At 40.8% G+C, this 23,036-nt stretch overlaps 1 protein-coding gene across 1 annotated transcript in view; it reads right to left on the reverse strand.

Annotated features, from left to right (window-relative positions):
* Positions 1–4,472: 4,472 nt before the first annotated feature.
* The window catches only part of LOC135779088 (ladderlectin-like), a 95,809-nt gene continuing 77,245 nt past the window's right edge, over positions 4,473–23,036 (reverse strand). The window contains exons 5-7 of the mRNA XM_073813689.1: positions 5,440–5,562; positions 5,162–5,276; positions 4,473–4,587 (exon numbers count right to left, since the gene is read on the reverse strand). Coding sequence (XP_073669790.1) covers positions 4,529–4,587; positions 5,162–5,276; positions 5,440–5,562 — 297 coding nt within the window. The 3' untranslated portion in view covers positions 4,473–4,528. The remainder of the gene's footprint in view (positions 4,588–5,161; positions 5,277–5,439; positions 5,563–23,036) is intronic.

Genomic DNA, 23,036 nt, shown 5'->3' on the forward strand with positions numbered 1-23,036 from the left:
AGTGAAAATATGTATTTATTTACACTAAATTGTGCTCCAGCCGCTTTCTTGACCAACATCTTATTTTATCAAACTCAACCTCGACCAATCTCATTCTGTCCTGGGGGTCCCTGTACGTCCTTTCTATCTATTAAGGGGTCCTTTGCCTGAAAAAGGTTGAAGACTGTGATATTTGCACAAGCTGCTTTAGTGATGCAATGTGCAGCATATAGGCTAATGTTAATAAAAAAGACCTTACAAACGCAATATTGCTCTAATAGACATTTAAACCTCACATTCATCCCAAATTCTGGCTTTCAGTTTCAGTTCTTAACCGTCAATTAATATATTTCCATTCTCTGAAACACATCATTGCTAAAAGTTTTTAGGACCCCTGCCTTTATATTCACATGAACCTGAATGACATCTCATTCTTCATCCATAGGGTTTGATATGGAGTGGGCCACCCTTTGCAGCTTTAACAGCTTCAACTCTTCTTTGAAGACTTTCTACAAGATTTAGGAGTGTGTCTGGACCTTGCTTTGTGCACTGATGCACAGTCAGGTTGGAACCCAAACCCCAAACTGTTCCCACAAAGTTAAATTGTCTAAAATGTCTTGGTATGATGAGTTCCTTTCAATGAGAGTGATTGGAACACCTCAATTCAATGATTTGGAGGGGTGTCCCAAAACTTTTGGCAATATAATACTGTATATACTGTATAAAGTCATTACACATGAAGTGTGTTTGATAAGGGTGTTTATGTTTTTCTGCAGAGACAGCAATGGCCTAATGCTTTGTGTGAGGCTGATATTTTAGTTTAATTCTGTAAATACTGTATAAAGACTTAATTGTTAATGTTTAATGTTCATTTATCTTTGAACAAACTGTTGCCAGTAAATCACATAAATTAAAATCTACAGTAAGTTACTGGCAAACAGCTGCTAGTAATACTGTCATTTCAAATGATTAACTTACAGATGTAGTAATGTAATAGAAAAACAATAGACCCATTTGTAATGATATCCATATTACTGTTCCGAGTTTTAGGCTAATTTATTGAAAGTGGCATGATCAAAATAATAGCACTGTGAAGTTTATTTAGAAAATGAGTTCATTCTATAAAAAACTGCTCAATTTTGGCCTTTATTTAGAAAAAGGGGAAGCAAATGTTTGACTCATTGTTATGAAATATATCTGCTGATGAATTTCTAAGTAAAATTGACAATTTCATCATTGTTTAGACGAATGACGCAATTTGATTAAAAAGTTGATTTAAGAAGGGGGAAAATAAATATACACTCTAAAAAATGCTGGGTTGTTTTTAAACCCAGGGCTGGGTCACTATTGGACAGAACACACTGCCAATGTTTCAACATGGATCATTGACAATAACCCAGCAATTGGGTTAAAACAACCCAGCAGTTGGGTCATTTTAACCCGGCAGTGTGTTCTGTCCAATAGTGACCCAGCACTGGGTTAAAAAATACCCAGCATTTTTTAGAGTGTAATAAAATGCACAATGCAGCAATGTTTAGGATGATACAATTATCTCAAATGTTAAAAAATTTCAACAAAAACCCAAAGCACATTCTTTGCTTTCTTTTAAAGGAAAAGACTTGTACATTTTGTTAATGTTTTGATTAGGAATTTAATTGTATGTTTTCAGTACATTTGAAATAAAGAAATAAGCTTTATTTTAAACTTTGTACTTTATTTACTTTTATTAGTACACTGCTATTATTTTGAACACAACTGCATACTATTAGCAAGTATTGACCTGTGTTTATGTGTTGCATTAGCAGTGCAATAGGTTGTGGGTTTGATCCCAGGGGGAACACACATACTAAATATATAGATTGTAATGCACTGTATTATTGAAAGATATGAACCTGACATGACATAACAAGAGCTGCATTTGTTCTTGGCTGTTTTTAGTTTAATTGCGCCCTCTAGTGTCTGTTATTTGTTAGTTTATTTCACAATGAACCATACCCGACCCCATGAGTATTAGGTTAAAGGGTATTTTTCTCATAAAGCCGTTTATATTCATTACTAATAGACATTCAAAGTTTTAGACATTCAGAAATTATTCGTCCATTACAGGCACATGGCAAAGTTACAGAAATGCTCAAACAGCTCAATGAAGCATTACAGAGATGATCTTGAGCTACAAAATCTCATTGACTATGGTAAAACAAAGGTAAGACGTGTAAATCCATGTGATTAAACACATGATTTTCCACATACATTTTTGTAGCTTCAGATTTCACTCTCTTCCTGAAACGCACGTATTTGAAAAGCTTTGTGTCCCTGATTGGCCACCTAATCTGTTTGATTGATGTGATTGGTCTGAATACCTCTGACATCAGCAGGAAATGTGATGCTCCTTACCATGTTTGAAAGATTCGGTTGCTAACAGGAATTAACTTACAGGCTGTGAGTCCGTAGCGGGAGGAATTAATGTCGGTCTTTTCTACATCACCAATCCCAGGAAGTAAACTGTTGCCTACAATTCGTGTTTGTTGTTGTCCGAGAAAAGAGATTTACTTTGGAGACGATAACTCGAGTCAATGTTTTCTTTGGGGTTTGTACCTTTTGCATATTGTTAGCATGTACTACTACACACTTACACACACCAAAGAAAAACATGAATTGGACAATAGGTGCTCTTTAAAGCCAGGGGCGTCAGTTTGTGTTGAAAAGTGGTGGGGACAAAAGATCAGATGAAAAAACATTACAGCTGGACGGGAAAAATATTGAATATGACGCATAAAAATGGGCAAAAACACACCATAAGCACACAACGCAACTTATGTGACCCTGGACCACAAAACCAGACATACACTGCAGAAAATGATTTTCAAGAAAAAAAATTAGTATTTTTGTCCTGTTTTCAGTAAAAATATCTAAAAATTTTTAAATCAAGATGTAGTTTTTTAATGAGCAAAACGACCCAAGAAAATAAGTCTAGTTTTTAGACCAAAAATATCAAATTTATGTGATTTTGTGCATTAAACAAGCAAAAAAATCTGCCAATGGAGTAAGCAAAATAATCTTGAAATTTTTATTAAACACTAAATTCAGGAAAAATTTGCTTACCCCATTGGCAGATTTTTTTGCTTGTTTTATGCTCAAAATCACTTAAATTTGATATTTTTGGCCTAAAAACTAGACTTAATTTATCTTAATTTAATAATTTTTTAGATATTTTTACTGAAAGCAAGACAAAAATACTAAGAATTTTTTTTTTCTTGAAAATCATTTTTTGCAGTGTGCACTGCAAAAATGACTTTCCTACTTTTTCAGCAGAAATGTCTAAAAATTCTTAAATTAAGATGCTTTCTCTTGATGTGCAAAATGACCTAAGAAAATAAGTCTAGTTTTTAGACCAAACATACAATTTAAGTGAATTTGAAATTTAAGTGACTTTGTGCATAAAACAAGCCAAAATAAAATCTGCCAATGGGTTTGAATTTTTCTTGAATTTAGTGTTTTTTTAGAAAAAGGTTCAAGATTTTTTGCTTAACCCATTGGCAGATTTTTTTTGGCTTGTTTTATGCAGAAAATCACTTACATTTCATATTTTTGGTCTGAAACTAGACTTATTTTCTTGGGTCATTTTGCTCATCAAGAAAAAGCATCTTAATTTAAGATACTAAGAATACTAAGAATTTTTTTTATTAAAAATCCTTTTTTTGAAGTGCAAAACAAGCCAAATTATCTGCCAATGGGGTGAGAAAAGTTTGCTTAAATTAAGTTTTTAAGAAAAAACTAATCTTATTTTAAGATTTTTTTCTCACCCCATTGGCAGACATTTTTGCTTGTTTTAATCACAAATTCACTTAAATTGTATGTTTGGTCTAAAAACTAGACTTATTTTCTTAGGTCATTTTGCACATCAAGAGAAAGCATCTTAATTTAAGAATTTTTAGATATTTCTACTGAAAACAAGACAAAAGTAGAAAAAATAGGAAAGTCATTTTTGCAGTGTATGTCGCACAGGTATTGCTTGATTTTTCAGAACATTTTAACCAAATGCTTTAAAAAAGTGGTGGGGACAAAATCAGCCATTTCAAAAAGTGGTGGGGACATGTCCCCAGCGTCCCCAGTGTAAATGACACCAATGTTTAAAGCACATTTCTCTATATTTCTCTTCTGTTGTTTTAATTTGATAATATTTTTTCTGTTTAAATAATTATGTGGGGAAAAAACCTAATGAAAGCATGATAGCAAGTTTAAACTGTAAGACTAGCTGTCTAAGTATAATCAGATATTAGTGCCATAAGGTAACATTAACCAGATATGAAGAAATAGTTTTTTTTATAAATACGTTGATGTATAACAACAACCATTACTTTTTACATGACTAAAGTTTGACTCCAAAATATACAAATTTTGCTTTATAAATGCTTTTATTGATTTGAGAAGTCTTCAGATTTTTTTAAAAGATAATTTCAGAGATATTTTAAACAGATCAGAAAATAATTATAGGCATGTAGTAAGGTCATAGTTTTGAAACAGATTTTTCATGATCTATTCTCAGAGGTTAGGCACAAATGTAGCCCATTTTGGTTGAACAGGACTCATCATTCCAGCAACGCTTAGCTGTGGGATAAGATGAAAATAAAATCAGTACTGATCATTACCGATGTAGTTTTTAAAAAATCAGTAAAATTAAATACAATGCATCCAAAAAGTATTCAGACCCCCTTCGAATTGGTTTTTGCTCTGATATGCATTGTCAGCTGTGAGGACTTTAATGACATGTGTGTGTTCACAAATTGCGTCCAATCAATTTATTTTACCACAGGTGGATAAATGAGGTGTAGAAACATTTCAGCAATGATCAAGAGAAGCATCTGAGCTAAATTTCAAGTGTTGTTGTAAAGGATCGAAACACTTACATTTTCTTTTTAAATCCCTGTAAAGTCAATCTTACAAATTTCTAAATTCAGGATTTTTAGGCAGCCTTTAAACAGTGGCTCAATTGATGGCACAGCCTTTAACAAAGGCGCACACCCCCAGTGTTTGTGGGGTACTTAGTGTAGATTAATGAGATAAAATAATTTAAAACAATTCAACCATCAGGCGGCAAAATGACAAAATTAAATCGGATTTCTAAATGCTGTAAAATGTTAAGATTGTAAATTAAAACAATAATGATAGGATTCCTTCTTACTGGAAAGGTTTATCTCCAGGCAGTTCTCAGGTTTACCCTGGTCATTGTTAGGTTCTTTAGGGCACCAGTTGTTAAAGTCAAATTGAGATCCATCAGCCCACAGCCATTGTCCATCCTAATGAGTGAGGAGAGTCAGTAGAAAGTATTACTAATAATGCATTCATACTCATTAATGATATAATTCAGTTTATTATATTGTAACAATACAATTGTATCTATAGAAACAAAAATCAGTTTTATATTAAAAGCATTTCAGCATTTTAGAGCAAAATATTTACCACTTCACCATCATGGCCACCAATCCAAGCACTTGTTTCAGCAGGCAACAGACTCAGGAGAAAGTCGTTTTCCACTGTACTGCGCACAGATACAAGATTTGCATCAACAGATTGACAGTTTTTCTAAGGAAAGAGAGATTATTTTAATGCAAAGAATTTTTTTTATCTGTTTGACAATGACTTGGATCATGACTTGAACAATTTCTGAATAACTGAATAAAAGTACCTCAGCTGTGATCCAGTCAACTGACTGAGAGAAGAACTTGTAGCAATGCATACCAAAAGGTGTCCATCCATGATGACATTCATGAGCTATACAGTGAATAAAATATTAGTAATATAATATTAATAAAGTCACATTATCAGTTGTATATCCTGTTATCATTTTACATAAAGCTACACTCCTTTAAAGTTTTATGAGAACATGGGAATTTAATCTTGAATATTAGTTGTAGGGTTTGGTAAATCTTGTAATGTCTTTGTTACCTGGTGCACTCTCAACAGAAAAGACCAAGAAAAGAAGCACAAGAGCTCTCATGACTGCCATGATGAATCTGAAAATGAATTAACAGGAAAAGTGACACATCTGCACTCATATGTACACTGCTGAAGTTAATGTTACAAAAACTCACCTTTTGTCAAATATTCACTTTCAGAACTTAGAGAGTCAATGAGGAGTCCTATCTTTTATACTTTATTTCACAGAGAGGGATTCAATAAAAACAAGGTATATTTGAATATAAGAAAGGTAAATTTGAATATCATGAACGTGTACTTGCATGTACTTTGATGAAATGTGATAGTTACCAAAACAAACAATCTGATCTGACACTTTTCTGTTTAATTGCTTATGCAACCATTTTCTTTAGTACATTTAATACATTCATTTTTGTTTTTACATATTTTTTTACAACTCTGTCTTTAAGATTAAAGTTATTTTACATTATAATATTTTACATTGCATTTATTGCAAATATGTTGTACTTATATATTGCATTATTGATTTAGGTTTATATAAATATCTTTAGTGTGTTTCTTATGCACAGAACAAATGTATGTGATCATGTGAAGCTTGATATAAAGACAGACATTTTGCCCAAAAAGTGTGTTTGGATGATATTTTATCAAAATAAATGCAACTTAATTGGATACGTTATGTAATAATCATGTGAACGATTAACTAAAAATTACAACAAAACACCTTTTTTTTCCAGGCTGAAAATAATGATAATGTGAGGCACTTCTAACTTCTTAACCCTTTGCATTCAATGTTGTTCTGTGTAACTGAAAACACATTTCCCAATTGTTGTTACAAATGAAATGACAAATTAAAAGGTTAAATGGCAATCATTATCATGTCACAAACTGAAGTTAAAATATAGGCTAGAATAGTAAGTAAACCCAAAAAGAAATCAAATTTTGTTATGAAAATAAAAGAAATAGTAAAATATATCTTAAACTCAAAGTTTAAATTTAAAAGTGCAGTTTTTACTTCTTTAAAATTATTTGTATAACAGTTTATTTTGCTGGCCGTGTTTGCTTTTTTATACTAGTGAGGGAACATGGAACACCACAGGTTTCCACAGCCTTTACCAAGGCAGCTATTAAACACCAGGCATCCGAGCGACACCTCACAGCGTTGTACATTTGAAGACTTTTGGTGAGTCCAGGGTGGATTTGCAACTGGATGAGCAGCGGAGACGAGAGACAAGCCTTCACAACGAGAGAGTGAGAAAAAAACGGGAAATACTGAAGCGCCTCGTTGATTGTGTCATCTTTTTGGGACAACAAGAATTGTCTTTCAGGGGACATGACGAGGGGAAACAGTCCCTGAATCGAGGTAATTATTTGGAGTTATTATCTCTGCTATGAGAATATGATGCTGACCTGCGACACCAACTTGCCACGGCCACTGTTTTTACGGGAACATCTGGGAAAATTACAAATGATCTCATAAATGCTGTTGCTGATGTGCTAAATGATGACATAAGAAAAGAGATTAACAACACCAAGTTTGTCGCAGTTATGGTGGATGAGACCACAGATTTCAGCAACACTGCACAGCTGTCATTTGTACTTCAGTACGTTACTGACACCGGAGTAAAAGAGAGATTTTTAACGTTTGAGGATGTCACAGAAAGAAAACGAGCTAATGATCTAGCAGCTTCAGTACTTGAAGTGTTGGGCAGTTATGATTGCAAAACAAAGTTAGTGGCACAGTGTTATGACGGAGCCGCTGTAATGGCATCGGGACTTAATGGCGTACAAGTGCACGTCAAAGAAGAAATCCCTCAGGCTCTGTTTGTGCACTGTTATGCACACACATTAAATCTGGTGATGTCTCAGGGAGCATCAAAAATAAAAGAATGCAAGATTTTTTTTGCGAATCTGGGAGGATTGTCTGCATTTTTTACACGTTCTCCTAAGCGAACAAAACTGCTGGATGATTTTTGCGAAAGGCGGCTGCCGCGGTTTTCTCAGGTGAGATGGAACTTTAACTCCAGATTGGTGGGCACGGTCCATGACAAAAGAGCTGAGCTGGTTGAGCTTTTCCAGCACATCCTCGATCATGTGGAGGATTTTGACATTGAAACGGTACATTGTGCATCGGGACACTTGTCACAGTTGAAAAGCTTTGAGTTCTGTTTTTTTCTCTTTGCTTTCATTGGCATTTTTGACTATGCTGATGTGCTCTTCGGAATACTGCAAAATACGAGTGTAGAAGTGCAGTTCCCTTTCAGTCAGTCACTACGACGTCACGTCGTGACCGACGAATTGGGAACTCGCTTAGAGAGACCAATCTGCTTCGTATACTACTAAAATGCCAAGAACTTGGCCTTGAGATATTTGCATAATGCTGGCGCCACCCCGCCAGGTGCCTATATAAGCAGCAGGTGCAAATATGGAAATTAGCTTTTTAGCTTCGAAAGCCGGCATTATCTGCTACTGAGAAGCTACTCTCTGCTCTTCTGGGAACGGTTGCTGAAGTTGATTGACAAGCAGTACTAACACAGCGGACGCTCGCAGTATTCCACTGCTCTGCATATTTTTTGTTTTGAGTTTTGTGTGTGCGTTGCCTCTCCCTGTGCGCATCATCAGCTGAGCACCTAAAGAGTGATTTCCCTAAAGAGTGATACGTGAGAGCTCTGTGTCTTTTTAAAGACAGCCACTCTCTCGTATATTTGGAGATCAGCGTCCTTTTCAGGATTGCTTTTCGTCCGTGCGATCTTGGATGCGAGAGGTATAAGGGTTCCAGTGACGGTCACGAGCGCTGTCCTCGTGCTTAGGCATCAAGCACTCCGAGGCTGCGTTCGTGGAGAGTTTTTGTTCTCTCTGTGAGAGCATAACCCTCTTGGATTGCGGAGACGACTGACGTTCTACGGGAATGCTGTCCGCGCCTTTGCAGTGCTGGCGCCGCCAGGGTGCAGCTGTCAAGCGCTCGCAGGATGCTCTTCGATCACTACGCTGAGTAGGACGGAGGATACGTCCTCCACCTACCGGCCTTCTCATCCTCAGCCGGTTGAGACTGCAGAGTCGTGTTCTACGATTTCTGCCGAATCCATTGGACCTCCTTCTGGTCCCGTCACTTCTGCAGCATCAGAGGGGTGTCCATCTTTTCCTCCGAGGCGGAGTCGTCCCGGAGATGGCTGCCGTGCCCGCTCGAGCGGCGGAAACGGTAGAGTTGGAGAGGTTAACCCCTCTCCGCCCGAACCGTACTGCCCACATGATTGGTACTCGGAGCTGTTCGGGCCTCTCGGTCCTCTCCTCCTGTGCCTTTCTTCCCGACGGCACGAAGAGCTGACGTGATTTGCGGCCGTCTCGGCCGTTCAGCTTTCACCCCTCACCTCCCTCACCAACGGAGCCGCTAAGGGCGGGGACCCCTTCGTGGAGTGGTGGGTTGCGATGCAGCTGCGTTCCTGGAGGGACCACCCAACCCTTCCCTCCCGTGTTTATAGACAGTCGTCCGGTTACGGGCGCTGCCCATCAGGCATGCGGAGAGGCGGCTTCAGCCCTGCACGCAATAACGTTGCTACAGGTTCAAAGACAAGGATTTACGAGGGAGGCCGCGACCTTCAGTCGTGCGATGTCCACCACAGTGGTTCAAGATCGCCACCTTCGGCTGTGTCTGGCTGACATGACGGACGCAGACGAGAACAACTTCCTGAGTGCTCCTGTCTCACAGACCGGCCTCTTCGGCGAGCCCGAGGAGGCGATCTCCTAGGTCATGCCCCGGCGAAAGAGAGCTGCCCTTGGTCCACCACGCCGGCTCCTCAGTCTGCTGCTCGCCGTTGGCGTCCTGCGGCGGCCACCTCCGTTCCCCTCCTCGGACCCCATCTCGGCAGCGCAGGGGAACCGGTCGTCAGCAGCTCGCCCCGCCCGCTTAGCCGCTTCCCGTGAAGATCGGGAGTTTAAGTGGCCAGTGACGGGCGACCCGGATTGGCAGAGGATCACTCTTCAGGAGATGGAGCTCCTTCCCCCGATAGAGGGTCGGGTGGAAAATCCTTGGTTTGCATATGTTCCACCGGCTTTCGGCCGGTACCCACTTAACCACACATAAGAGTGCATTCCTCTTCCCTCTCTAGGTCTCCGGAGGATCGAGAGAGCCGTGAGCGGGTACACACCAGCTCCCCTACCTCTCCTCTATCGCCAGCGGATGACCTGAGGAGTCCGAGCTCTCCGCTGAGGAGACCGGACCACCAGCACCCTCATCGGAGTCTGCGCTCTCCGTAGAGGAGACCAGACGACCGTCACCCTCAGCGGGCTCAGGTCAGTGTCACACACACATACTGTAGATGTTTATGCTGTCACAGCAGACGCACCGGCAGTCCCACCTGTCTCGCTTCGCTGCCCCACCGCGGGTACTTCGGTAGTGTCGTTAATTCTCCTCGTACGGTGCCTGGGTGCTTGGCTTCAGTTCCCAGCCCGTTTCGTTGGGTTTTACGCACGATCCGCCTCAGTTACAAATCCGGCACACCCCAAAATTCTCGGGCTTTCGTTTCACTGTGGTGAAAGCGTCCGATGCACATGTACTGCGTGCAAAAGTCGATGTCCTGTTGGCGAAGGATGTTTCGAGCCGGTCCCTCTTACCGAGATGATGATGATAGGGTTTTCCAGCCTTTATCTCATAGTACCCAAAATACGCGGCGGGTTACGATCGATTTGATTTACGCACCGGCTCTACAAAGGTGTTCTTTTTGGATGATAACGCCGAGGCTCGTATTTCAATATTCAGATCGGTTTGCAGCCTTAGACCTGTAAGACGTGTACTTTATGTGTCCATCTCCCCTCGCTTTAGACCGTGTTTTCGCTCGGCGTCGTGGGGTGGGCATATTAATACTAAGTAAACCATTCGAGCTGTCTCTCTCTCTCCGTGTCTCCATGTGCTAGTCACGGCATTAAAGTATCAGAGAGAGAGCGTTGTTCGAATTCTGCTTATATTTACGTCGACTTGTAATAGCCCGTTCTTGGCAGACGTGCGCGAACACAGAGTTAATGCTTCGGCATCTCGCTCGCTTAAGTCATCAGGTCAACTGGGAAAGAGCAACTTTGCCCCGTGCAGAGGATCCTTTTTCTCAGTATGGAAATAGACTCGATCGACTAATTGGTGTGTTTTGCAAGAGCGCGCAACCAGCCAGTTCTGACTTGCCTCGGTTTAATTCGAGGGAAGGATGCGGTCCCTCTGAAACAATTTCAGAAGCTCCTGGACATATGACAGCATGCTGCGGCTGTGACACCGCCCGAGCTGCTTCATATGAGACCGCTTCAGCGTTGGCTTACGATCGAGTCTCGAGGAGAGCGTGGCGCACCGGCATACACCGTGTAAACATTACATCTGCGTGTCATTTCAACTTTTCCCCGTGGTAGACCCGGCATTTCCGATAGAAGATATGCCCCTGAGGGGTCTCCTGGCATTCTGTAGCATGCAATGCCCTTAGCACGGGATGATCGCCACGTATGACGGGCTTGCAGTCTCAGGGGTGTGCATAGCACCCCAACTGCCGCGAGCGGTGCGCTGTATATCTGGGACTTGTACGCTCCGCTATGGAGATGCGAGGGAAGGATGTATTAGCCAACACCGACAACTTTGCGACTGTTGCTTTATTTACCGTTAAGGTGGTTTTGCGCTCTCGTCACCTGTCGCATCTTGCTCGTCATCTCCTCCTTTGGAGTCAGAAGCATCTGAGGTCCCTTCGTGCCATTTTCATCCCGGGTCGCTCAATACAGCGGCAGACGCGCTTCCCGAGCTGCGCCCCCGGCGAATGGCGACTCCACCCCCGGACGGTCCAGCTAATTTGGAAGAAGTTCGGTCATGCGTAGATGGATCTGTTTGCGTCCCCGGACGATACCCACTGTCGCCTATTTTATTCACTAACCGAGGGCAGCCTCGGCGTGGATACGTTGGCACACAGCTGGCCGCGGGGGATGCGTAAATACGCATTCCTTTCAGTGAGCTTTATCGCACAGACACTGTGCGAAGTCAGGCAGGACGAGGAGAGCCTTTTTATTAATCGTCCGTACTGGACGACCAGGAATTGGTTTTCATAGTTAATGCTCCTCGCGACAGCCCTCCCTGGCGGATTCCCCTGAGGAAGGACTTTCTTTCTCTAGGAAGGGGCACATTTGGCACTCGCGCCCCGACCTGTGGGATCTCCATGTATGGTCGTTGAGCGCGTGCAAGGTTTAGGTGATTTACCACAAGAAGTATCCAACACAATCGACGCGGCACGAGCTCCGTCCACAAGACGGGCTTACGCGTTTAAATGGAACCTTTTCGTCACCTGGTGCTCTTCGCAACGCGAGGACCCCAGAGAATGCCCTATTAACATTGTGCTTATATCTTCTACATAGGTTAGATGGTAGGCTGTCCCTCTGCCATTAAAGTTGATATCGCCGCTATTTCTGCTCGTCACTCACTCACTTATCTAGGGCTGCACGATTAATCGTATTTTTATCATGATAACGATATGCGTGCCCCACGATTAATTAATGACAATCGTCGCAATTAATGAGCAAAGACCAAGCACAAAACACACGGTCTAGAATCAAGCAAAGTGTTTGTTATTGGCGGAGTCAGAGTAAACGGAGTGTTTCTTTGCAAGTGAAGTCTGTGTTAAGGTAGAAATACATTAGCATCACGAGATTTACAGTCATTCGAACATAATGGCAGAGCAACAAGAAGAAAGTGCAGAAATAGGTATGTTTAATTCCCAAAAAAGGTCATATAGGCCTACTCCATTGTTTGGATATTTCGGATTTGAGGAAAGTGATGTTGATCAGGTAAGTCACGAGTCTTGTGCAAACTGTGCTCCTGTTCCGTCCAAACGTGAAATATCAAGAGTTTCAAAAGCTGAAGACACAAGCCGCAACCAAAAAAAATCCCCGACCATCCACGACACAAACAACAATAACGGATCGCGTATCATGTAAGTTAGCCAAGGATATGTGTCCAATAAGCACCGTGAGCAGCAAGGGGTTTAAAAAAATATTGCCACATAAAAGGAATATCTTTGTTTTTATTTTAGTTTAATTCTAATTTGAAATAAATATATATAAGAGCCCTGCATTTCAGCCTTTTTACGCCCATTGGGTCGGGTTTCGGACCAATTTTAACATCACAGTTGATATGCGGCCAGGCCTCTGGATTTTTTAGGCTTCTCCACCTTTATATATATAATAATTTAATTAAAAGAAACGTTGAGACATTGATAAATTGTAAAAGAAAGACGTTTAACAATCGCACGAGTCCACTACGCACATTCACAATGCACCTGTTGCAACGGTGTTTAGCGTCTCCACCAGCAGCAGGACCTTCAGTGCATCGGGGAATATGGAGAACTGAATAAAAACCTTAAATACTGTGCATAATCTATAAAAGACTTCTTTCGGTAGTCATGTAAAAATGCGGTATAAAGCCTTGAATTTTAATTGATGCATAGCGAATGTGTAAGGTAAAGCAACCTGCATGTTTATTTCGTTTCATGTTTATTTCTTTTGATTCATTATTTTTCTGCACCCCGCCGTCTGCGAGCAACAAAGCAGCCCCCCTCCGCTTTTAAAAAAATAGTGTGTTGATAATAAACATTTAAACTAACATTGTTATATGCTGAAAATATATATATTATATAGATGTTACTATAGGCAAGTGAATTGTTCATTTGAGAGGCTCATTTGATCAAACAAGTCGTCAACATGACGTTAGCTGTCGGCCGCTAACCGCTTGGTCAGTATCAAAAACCTTAATGTAACAAACAAAAAAGGTTCTAAAATAAATAAAAGATATTTTATAATTTTGCCAGTTAAAACTGAACTGCTTTAATTGCTGCAATAGTCGTACCGCTGTAAGGAATCTGTGTAAGGAGTTATTTTTGTTATTTCTGCGGATTTCTTTTGCAAAATCTATGTGGAATTTTGCGGAATTATTTTAAATGTTTTAAAAAGATCTAAGAGAATGGGAGCTGTGGATATTACAAAACAATAAAATATTTTATAATATTGGCCTATAAAATGTATATAATTTTATATACATGGCTGTAAAGTGTAATAAAATACTGAAGTAAGCAGAAGTTCTTCACTAAAAGAATGATCGTATTTTTAATCGTGATCAAAAGTTTGAGCAAAACAATCGTGATCATCATTTTTCCTGTGATCGTGCAGCCCTACACTTATCAATGGCAGATCAGTTGGCCACCATGATTGGTTATTACATTTTGAGAGGCGCTTGCAGGCTAAACCCCTCGCGCCCTCCCTCTATTCCTCCTGAGACCTGTCCATGGTGCTGAAGCCCTTCAGGTCCCCCATTTCAGCCTTTGCAGTCTGCGAGTCTAAAGTTTCTTCAATGAAACTCTGACCCTGCTAGCATTGGCCTCCGTGAAGAGAGTAGGGAATTAACATGCATTCTCTGTTGACGATTTGTGCCTTTAGTTTGGTCCTGCTGTCTCACTGAGACCCAGACCAGGCTACGTGCCCAAAGTTCCCACCACTCCCTTCAGAGATCAGGTGGTGAGCTTGCAAGCGCTGCCCCCGGAGGAGGCAGACCCAACCGTGGCTTTGTTGTGCCCCGTACGCGTACTGCGACTCTACGTGGTTTGCACGCAAAGCCTCAGGACCTCAGACCAGCTCTTTGTTTGTTTTGGTGGCCAGCAGAAAGGGAAAGCTGTCACTAAGCAGAGGAAGTCTCTTTGGATAGTTGATACTATCGCCCTGGCTTATCTTCAGGGTATTCCTTGCCCCTTTAATTTGAGAGCGCACTCCACACAGAGTGTTGCCTCATCTTGGGCTCTCACTCGTGGTTCCTCGCTAACAGACATCTGCAGAGCTGCTGGTTGGGCGACACCTAATACGTTCATTAGATTCTACAGTGTTCGTATCGAGCCTGTATCCTCTCGTGTTCTTTCCTCATCAGGGGGAGCACGGAGAGCAGTCTCGCAGGTCGGCTTGCAGCCTCCAACTGATGCTTCATAACTGTGTCAGTATGGAAGGCCTTCAGAGCAAAAATGCGTAATGGTTTGATTTGTTCTTCCTCCGCTGCCTTGGCAGCCTTTGTTGCGGAGCATTGGCTGTCAGCCTTTCACTAGCTGTATCCTCGCGAACCTACGTGTCTGGCTCGGGCTCCACATTTTTCCCACCGGGTTCCTTTGTGAGTATTTTTCCGTGGGGTTAATCCTACCAGCCCACGTTTCCCTTAGCAGAGCACTGCTTTGCTTACACAGCCACGGCTGTCTTTTTCCTCAACTACGGTTGACTTTCGCCCACCATTAGCCCTTAACAGGGTGGTGGCTTCCGCAGCGTTCCTATACCGCTCAGATAGGGCGCTTCCCAGTCGCTGGCACTACTGTGGGGTTAAGGAACATCTAGTGCCCGGCCTTCTGCCTTAAAACCTATTCTCCTTCTCCTTAAGTGGAACCGGAGGTCTTTACGCAGTCACTGGAAGAGGTCAGCCCTCAGTGGCGTTTTGGTAGGGATTCCCAATTCGTCGGTCACGACGTGACGTCGTAGTGACCAACTGAAAGGGAACGTCTCGGTTACGGATGTAACCCTCGTTCCCTGAAGGAGGGAACGGAGACGTCACGTCCCGTCGCCACAGGGCTGCCCCCTGCTGTTTATCGGCCGGTCTCTTTCTCCCGGCTTTCTCAGCGAAAAGAAGCTAATTTCCATATTTGCACCTGCTGCTTATAAAGGCACCTGGCGGGGCGGCGCCAGCATTATGCAAATATATCAAGGCCAAGTTCATTGGCGTTTTAGTAGGATACGAAGCAGATTGGTCTCTCTAAGCGAGTTCCCAATTCGTCGGTCCCGACGTGACGTCTCCGTTCCCTCCTTCAGGGAACGAGGGTTACATCCGTAACCGAGACGTTCAGTTTGGCCAGAATTGGGGATTTTTGCCAGAGTCTTGAAGGTGAGCGTGGAAAATTTGATGCTATCTATGATGGACCGGGGAGGTCGCGGGACAGCCGAGCGCAGCGAGAGGCCAAACAGACCCGCGCGCGCACTACAGACAGTTACACACAGCGCTAATCGACAGCATCATCACGGAAATCAGGAATCGATTGGAGGATCACAAGTGACTACTGTTTTATTCATTGCTGGACGCACAGCAGTTTACCAAGTTCAAGCAGACATTTCCAGAAACAGAGCTGAGGAGCCTGGATGAGAGCTACGGCGCAGATTTTGATTTGGGCAGACTCAGAGCAGAGCTCAAAGTGATGTACAGCATGACAAACTTTCAGGGAAAGAGTCCAAGTGACCTACTGACATTTCTGAGGAGCACGGGGCTTGCAGTCAGCATGTCACAGCTTTATGCCCTCACATGCTTGATCATGACAATACCAGTGTCCACCGCTTCAGTTGAGCGATCTTTCTCAGCTCTCAAGCGCATCAAAACGTATTCACGCAATGCAACAGGACAAACACGACTCTCTGAGTCGTGTAGAGAAGGAGCTGCTCATTCATCTTAAGCGGGACGCGCAACTGCATGAGGAGTTCATTGAACGTTTCATCAGAAAGGATCGGACGATGGATTTCATTTACAAGTAATGGGTAAGTGTTACTTCTCACTGTTTAGAGATGCAGTTATTGCCGTATTTTATTTATATACATTTGCATTGGGGGGGGGGGGATTGGTCGTTACAGAAGGCCCTGACTGAAAGCCCACGGTACCCCACTGCATAAATATGTACTTGTAAAAGTTTGCATTATATAAAGAAAGTGTAGCTTCTCCTCATGTGCCCAGTGACATTTAAACTCTGTAATGTTTTTTTTGTTTAGCAGGAATATAAGAATACATGTTTATGTACAAGACACAGATACATTTGTTAAAATTTGTGTTGCAAATCATGAACAATCCGCCTTTTACTAAAAATGTATTTATGTTGTGTGCTTGGATCTTATTCCAGTAGGATTTATTGGTCCCCATCAGCAGGGGCGTCATGCACCAATTTTTTTTAAGGGGGCACAGTGTCAACAGCTCACAGAAATGTGTGCATACACAGACATCAAACGAAATATTATAGAGCTTTCAGTCTTTTCCATGGCACTTACATTTCTAACAATCTGAAAACCCCTGCTTCCATGCAAAAACATAAAAGTGATGACTAACATTAATATCAAATACTATTCAATCGGAATAATGACACATTTGCATCATATTTACATCTGAAACGGCATGTTTTATTTATTTAAATCTTAATGGCTTGTTTAATTGTGTCATTAATGCATTTTGCACAACAACTGCATTATCATATCAAATTAATGTAATTTTAAATCCATAAAGTTTATAAACAACGAAAATGACATAAGCTATAGCCACGTGATTTATTTTAATGTTCAATAATGATTTAAAAAAATATATGTTTAGATAAAATTATTAGAGGAACGGATTTTTGCATTAAATTTTACCTCATATGTGAGCATGTGAGATTCCGCGCCCGCGTGAACTTTGGCGTTGTGCCAAGAATATGAATCTCTACTAATATAACGTTGAGACGGTCACATTTAAAACCATACAATTTCTACACAGAGGAGGTTAACTGCACATTACCGTACTGGGGTTTGGAAATGTTGTGAGCGTTTCTAACACGTTTTAATTCCTCAGATAGCCAAATGCAGCAGCAAGCCAGCAACAGGAGAGAGCTCGTGAGCGCGCCCAGACACTGATGACGTCTGCGACTGCGCTGACTGCAGCTCCAGCTGCCGCCAGAATAAAAGTAATGTAACGTGATCAAAACACTATCAAAACGGCGAAAATCTCCGACAAGTGACAAGGATGCAGCACAGAATGTATAATAGTGTGCATATTAAATTGATTAAAAGTCAAATAACAGATTAATGGACGCTTATTTGATTTTGAGGTTGGATGCAAAATCCATTGGCTCAAAAAAACCAAGGGGGCACGTGCCCCCTTAGTTTGAATGGGCATGACGCCTCTGCCCATCAGCATGTTGATCCAGGATCACATCCTACTTGGTGAAATCACGTTCACCCTCAATACATCACCAGTACAGACCCACAGAGACCATTATAATTTCCTTTAAAACCAAAACGATAACCATTAAATTCTTAATGATGACTTCTATAATTTTTATAAAGTAGGTATCCAACAAGAACTCAAAAGCCGCCTGACCTACTTTTATTCTAAAATGTGTCTCAACATATTCCTTAACCACAGGGTAGATTCTTAGCAATGCCATGCATAACATTTCTTCCTACAAAGTGCAACATCTGAACCTGTCTGATCTTGACATAAACTCCCATTACACTCATTATTATAATAACCTTTTGTAATGTTTTGCACATTGCTGTAGGACTCTGTTGATAACATTAGGTTGGTTTTGGAAATGCACTTTTTTGTTTGATAATATGCACATATAGCCTGGGGTTCCCCATGCTGCCTTGCGTGCAAATTTATTCACGCTGCAAGTCTAGCATGGAAACTTTGCCTTTTGCCCCCTGAAATAGGGAACCAATCACAGAACGGGAAGTGGGCAGCAAGACGATGAAGACGTCTATGCGACACACCGAAGCAGTTTATCCAACATGGCAGCAGACGCGAAGTTTCTTTTTGATGCAGCTTTGGATAGTGTTCTAGTTTTGAATGCAAGTTTATTTAAAAAAGAGCAACTTTTGGCGTTTAACAAATTTATATCCAAGAAGGATGTTTGGATATTGCAAGACATGATAGCCAACCTGCTAGGCATCTTTGTAGATGAAGTACAATTAACTTATAAATGGTAAGTGGTATTTATTAATATCATATTGTTATTCCTGTACCTAGTGTGGTTGTCACAGTGCCACTAAATTGTGTTGCTTTTCAATATCAATATACAGCTACCAGTTTAGTTGCATGTGTGCACTTGTACCGATAAAAGCTGTTTACTTTTGAATTTATGTCGCTCTACATAGGTCATCTGGTATAATTGAAACAATTGGCTATGAGCTATGTACAAACACATTTGATAGACATTCATAGCGCCCAATAAACAGCTCTGGGCCTTTGTAAACCACGCCTCAAATACGAGAAAATGAGCTTATGGTTCCCAGACCACATCTCATTCTCTGAGACTGCTATGGTGTGATACCTCTCAATTATGCTGTGATTTTAGCAAGGTGTATGATATAATTGCTGTAAAATTATATAAATGCTGCGGTGATCCCCTTGCGCAATGCTGCATGATTGTAATGCTGGAGGATTACCACAATGGCTTGCACTTGATGTTTTATTAACAAGGTTCGGGAGGAGCATGTTCAGATAATTAAACACAGGTGAAGTACTCAGCGATCAACGTTAAGAGGGTACAAATAGACTCAGCAGTCTTACCTCATTATGTTGTCAGTTCGCAGCATCCCCCCACCACCCCTTCTCCACACATTTTTAGTCCTAAAACACACTTACATACGGGGGAGTACTCTGGGTTCGGCCGAACTCCGAGCTCGGAGCCCTGGACAGCACGCCAAATACTCATTAAACTTTACCCCCCCCCCAAATTATATGTAAGTGTGAACTCGTGAATTGGAGGGCGCATCTTGCTAGGCTCATTTAGTGCTCGAATTGAATAAGGTCTTATAGGGGGTCCCCACCATGCAACATGACATAGCAGCAAACCCAAAATGGCAACTTATTACTACCTTAAAACACAAATCAAATATTGATTTATAAACCAAAATATTTTTGTATAAAGGCTAGAAACTAATTTATTAATCGTTTCAAAATAAAGTTTGACTAGATAGGACTTAACACTCTGGGGTCGACCGTCGACGGCGGCGCGGGCGCCGCAAACTCTTTATTTTTCAATCACTCCGCAAAGAGACTAAAATTACTCTGCTGATTTTTGACATACAGATATGATTTATACATCATTTAAAACGTTAAAGTGTCTATTTTTTTTCTGTCCACTCCCAATAAAAACAGAATGTTGTGCTTTTCGCAAAATTAAGAAAATAAACATGATGCACGTTCTGTTCTCTCTCCCTCAATGAAGTCCTTTCAGAAACGCGTCAGAAAAATAACCTGAAACTTATCGAATACTTGTCGTAGAAACAAAAGATAAATGTCTACATAATGCTTGGAATGTCTCCTTTTAAATGATGTAAGTGATATTGAAAACAGATATTGTCATTCGGTGTAAACTGTATGAGAAGGAGGAAAAGTACCGTATTTCTCCAGTTACCTCATTATCTGTAATGAGATCGGATCGCCACACCCCCGCGCCATTGAAGTGAATGAGCAGAAACATCCATATGCATGACTCGTGATCCTGCAGTCAATGGATATGCAATCCTCAATCCAGTCTCTCCATTCCTTGTATTTCCATCCGATTGCACCAAACATGACATCTAAATCCTTATTTCCTTGCGTATGTGTGTCAGTATCTCCAGACGCGAGTGTTTTCTTTGTTCTTCCGTCAAACAGTTCACGCGATTGGAACGCACATACACAAACAAGCGAGTCAGGAAACTCGACGCGCTCTTTGGTATTCTTATAAAATACGCGATTGCAAACAGTACAATCCTTATTTAGTTGCGTCTAAGCGCATATCTCCGCACAGCAAGTTTATTAAACACAGTATCACTCGCGTGTGCACAAATTCACTGCTTTCATAATCAACACGTGAGGTAATGGCGGCGCCTGTAAACAAACATTGATAAGTTTATAACGCGTGTCCCTTGTTGTGTTTCTACTATAATGATTACAAAAACACAAATAAGAGTCCAGACAACGATAGGCAGTTGTTTTTTTGAGCTTTTTACTGCACAAAAGTAAACCTCTCGCTGGCCAACCAAACACTAACCCTGTGTTGAAGTGTGTTCATTTTACGATGGCCAAACAGTATGTTTACCATGATTAGGCTACTATGGATTTTAAAAGGTGTGAAATGAATAGAAAATATTTCAATAGAAATATATATATATAATGTGTGTGTGTGTATTTACATTATATTGAAAAGTAAACCTTATCATGGTTTTACTACAGAGGAAGTTACATTCCTGTTGAACATCCCCACAAGGCTCATTATGTGGCTCATTATTCAACTCTTTTGTCTCTCAGCTGTCAATCACTGATTATTCAGGAGCTTTCCCGCCTCCACGCATACAGCCTTTCCCAAGCAAAAGTGTCATGGGCTTGTCAGACATTTTGTATAAGGTCTGAGTACATTTGACAAGTCCATGACAGTACTATGTTCTGTGTGGGGACATGTGGAGTCATATGGTATGTGTGGCTTCCACGTGTTCCCAGTGTCTTGTGGCTGTCATGGTCTTGCCTGACCTTAGTGTATGATTCAGGTCTGATATTAGAGGGCAAGGCTATGACAGCATTGTGTTCTGTGTGGGAACACGTGTTTTCACATTATGTTTTTGTGTCACGTGTTCCCAGTGTCTTGTCACTTTTACCCTACTCCCTTATGTCCTCGTGTCTTACGTAATTAATTATGTTCACCTGTTCCCCATTGATGTGGTGTCTTTATAATGCCCTTTCGTTCTCTGTTGTGTGCGCGTGCGTTGTCGAAATTGTTGAAGACCTGTGTTCATGTATTCCGTGTTTAAGGTCTGTTCCCGTTGTTCCTGTTTAAGTTTGTGTCCCATCACAGTGTTTAATTTATCTTCTGTTTTACCCCCACGTGGGTGTTTCTGTTCTGTGTTAATAAATATATAGTTTATTTTTGTACACCTTGTCTGCGTTTGGGTTCATCTTTAGTTTTCCTTTTTCGGTGTTAAACATACCGTGACAAAAAGTGTCTTAGAAATTGTAAATCAATATCTTGCTTTATGTGATTGAGTAGGCCATATGATTTTCACATCATTTTGAAGAAAAAACTCTAGACTACTAGATCCTGTTTGGAAAGTCTTGGGAAAACATGTTTAGAATGAGTTTTGTGGAGTTATATCAGTGACTTAAAAATTTTGCTTTTTTAAAAACCACGCATAAACATTTTTTCCCTCAAAAATACAAACATGTATATACATGTTGATTATATGATATTGTAGCCCAGTTTGTGATGAACACAGTGTTATGAGACTTTTGCCATTAATGTGTTTTTAAGCAACTGAAAAAAGCACAAATGTCAGTGCATTTCAAAACTTCCCCAGGGCCCTAAAAACCCCTTAGACCCCAGAGGGTTAAATGGGTTAGGCCTATAAGTAGTGTTTAAGTTGAGTGCAGGATAGCCTACATTAGGCGGTGCACCCGTTTGCTTTGTTTATTAGTCACTTTAACCATTTTACTCAAAACATCTGCTTCATTCAGCAAAAAAGCTGTTCAAATTATTTGAAATGACATCAATTTATGAGGCAAGTGATAAGAAATGCATTACACAGATGCAGATGTCATCAATTAAATAAATTAAATAAATTCATATATGTTAAATATTATAAATTCAATAATAGTTAAATAATTCATTCACAAAATGTACTACTAACAGGTTTGTCATGATTATCTTTACTAAAATAAAAATAAAATCTCTGAGGGACCCCCCTAAGTATAATTTTGACATCTAGGGGGTCCCTAATGCCTTATGGGGGGTCCCGGATCCCCCCAGCCCCCCTCAATTCGAGCACTGGTCTCATTAATATTAGGATCAGCATTCAGTAGGTGATTTGCATTGCCTATTTATGGTTAAAAATGGGCCTGTATAGGGCGGGATACTAGGCAGATTCACGTATGCACACTTTCAGGTGATCTGTGATTTTTAAAAGGAACATTGCTCGCTATTTTTGGCTATTTTTGGCTTTTGTGTGTACGTCCCCTCCCCATTCACTTAATTGGTATTCATTACGCACCATTTTTCAACACTTACATTAACTTTGAATATGTACATACATGTGCTATGGCTGATAATGTCGGTCCTTATTATGTCACTGTTGTCAATGTCTTTGCCATTACCATGCATCTGCACTTATGAAATTGCACTGCTCTAATGTAATTTTGTTGTTCTACAGCAATGACATAAATTATTATTATTATTATCTCTTGACCCCCTGGTAAAGTATGAACAGAGTTAAACGTGAAACAGATAACCTAGGATTCCATTAACCTGGGATATAGTATAACCTGGGTTAACTTTTTCAATTAAGAAAAGCACTTTTTGTAATTTTAGATGTGTCTC

The sequence above is a fragment of the Paramisgurnus dabryanus genome, chromosome 1, assembly GCF_030506205.2.
Source record: "Paramisgurnus dabryanus chromosome 1, PD_genome_1.1, whole genome shotgun sequence".
NCBI lineage: Eukaryota > Metazoa > Chordata > Actinopteri > Cypriniformes > Cobitidae > Paramisgurnus > Paramisgurnus dabryanus.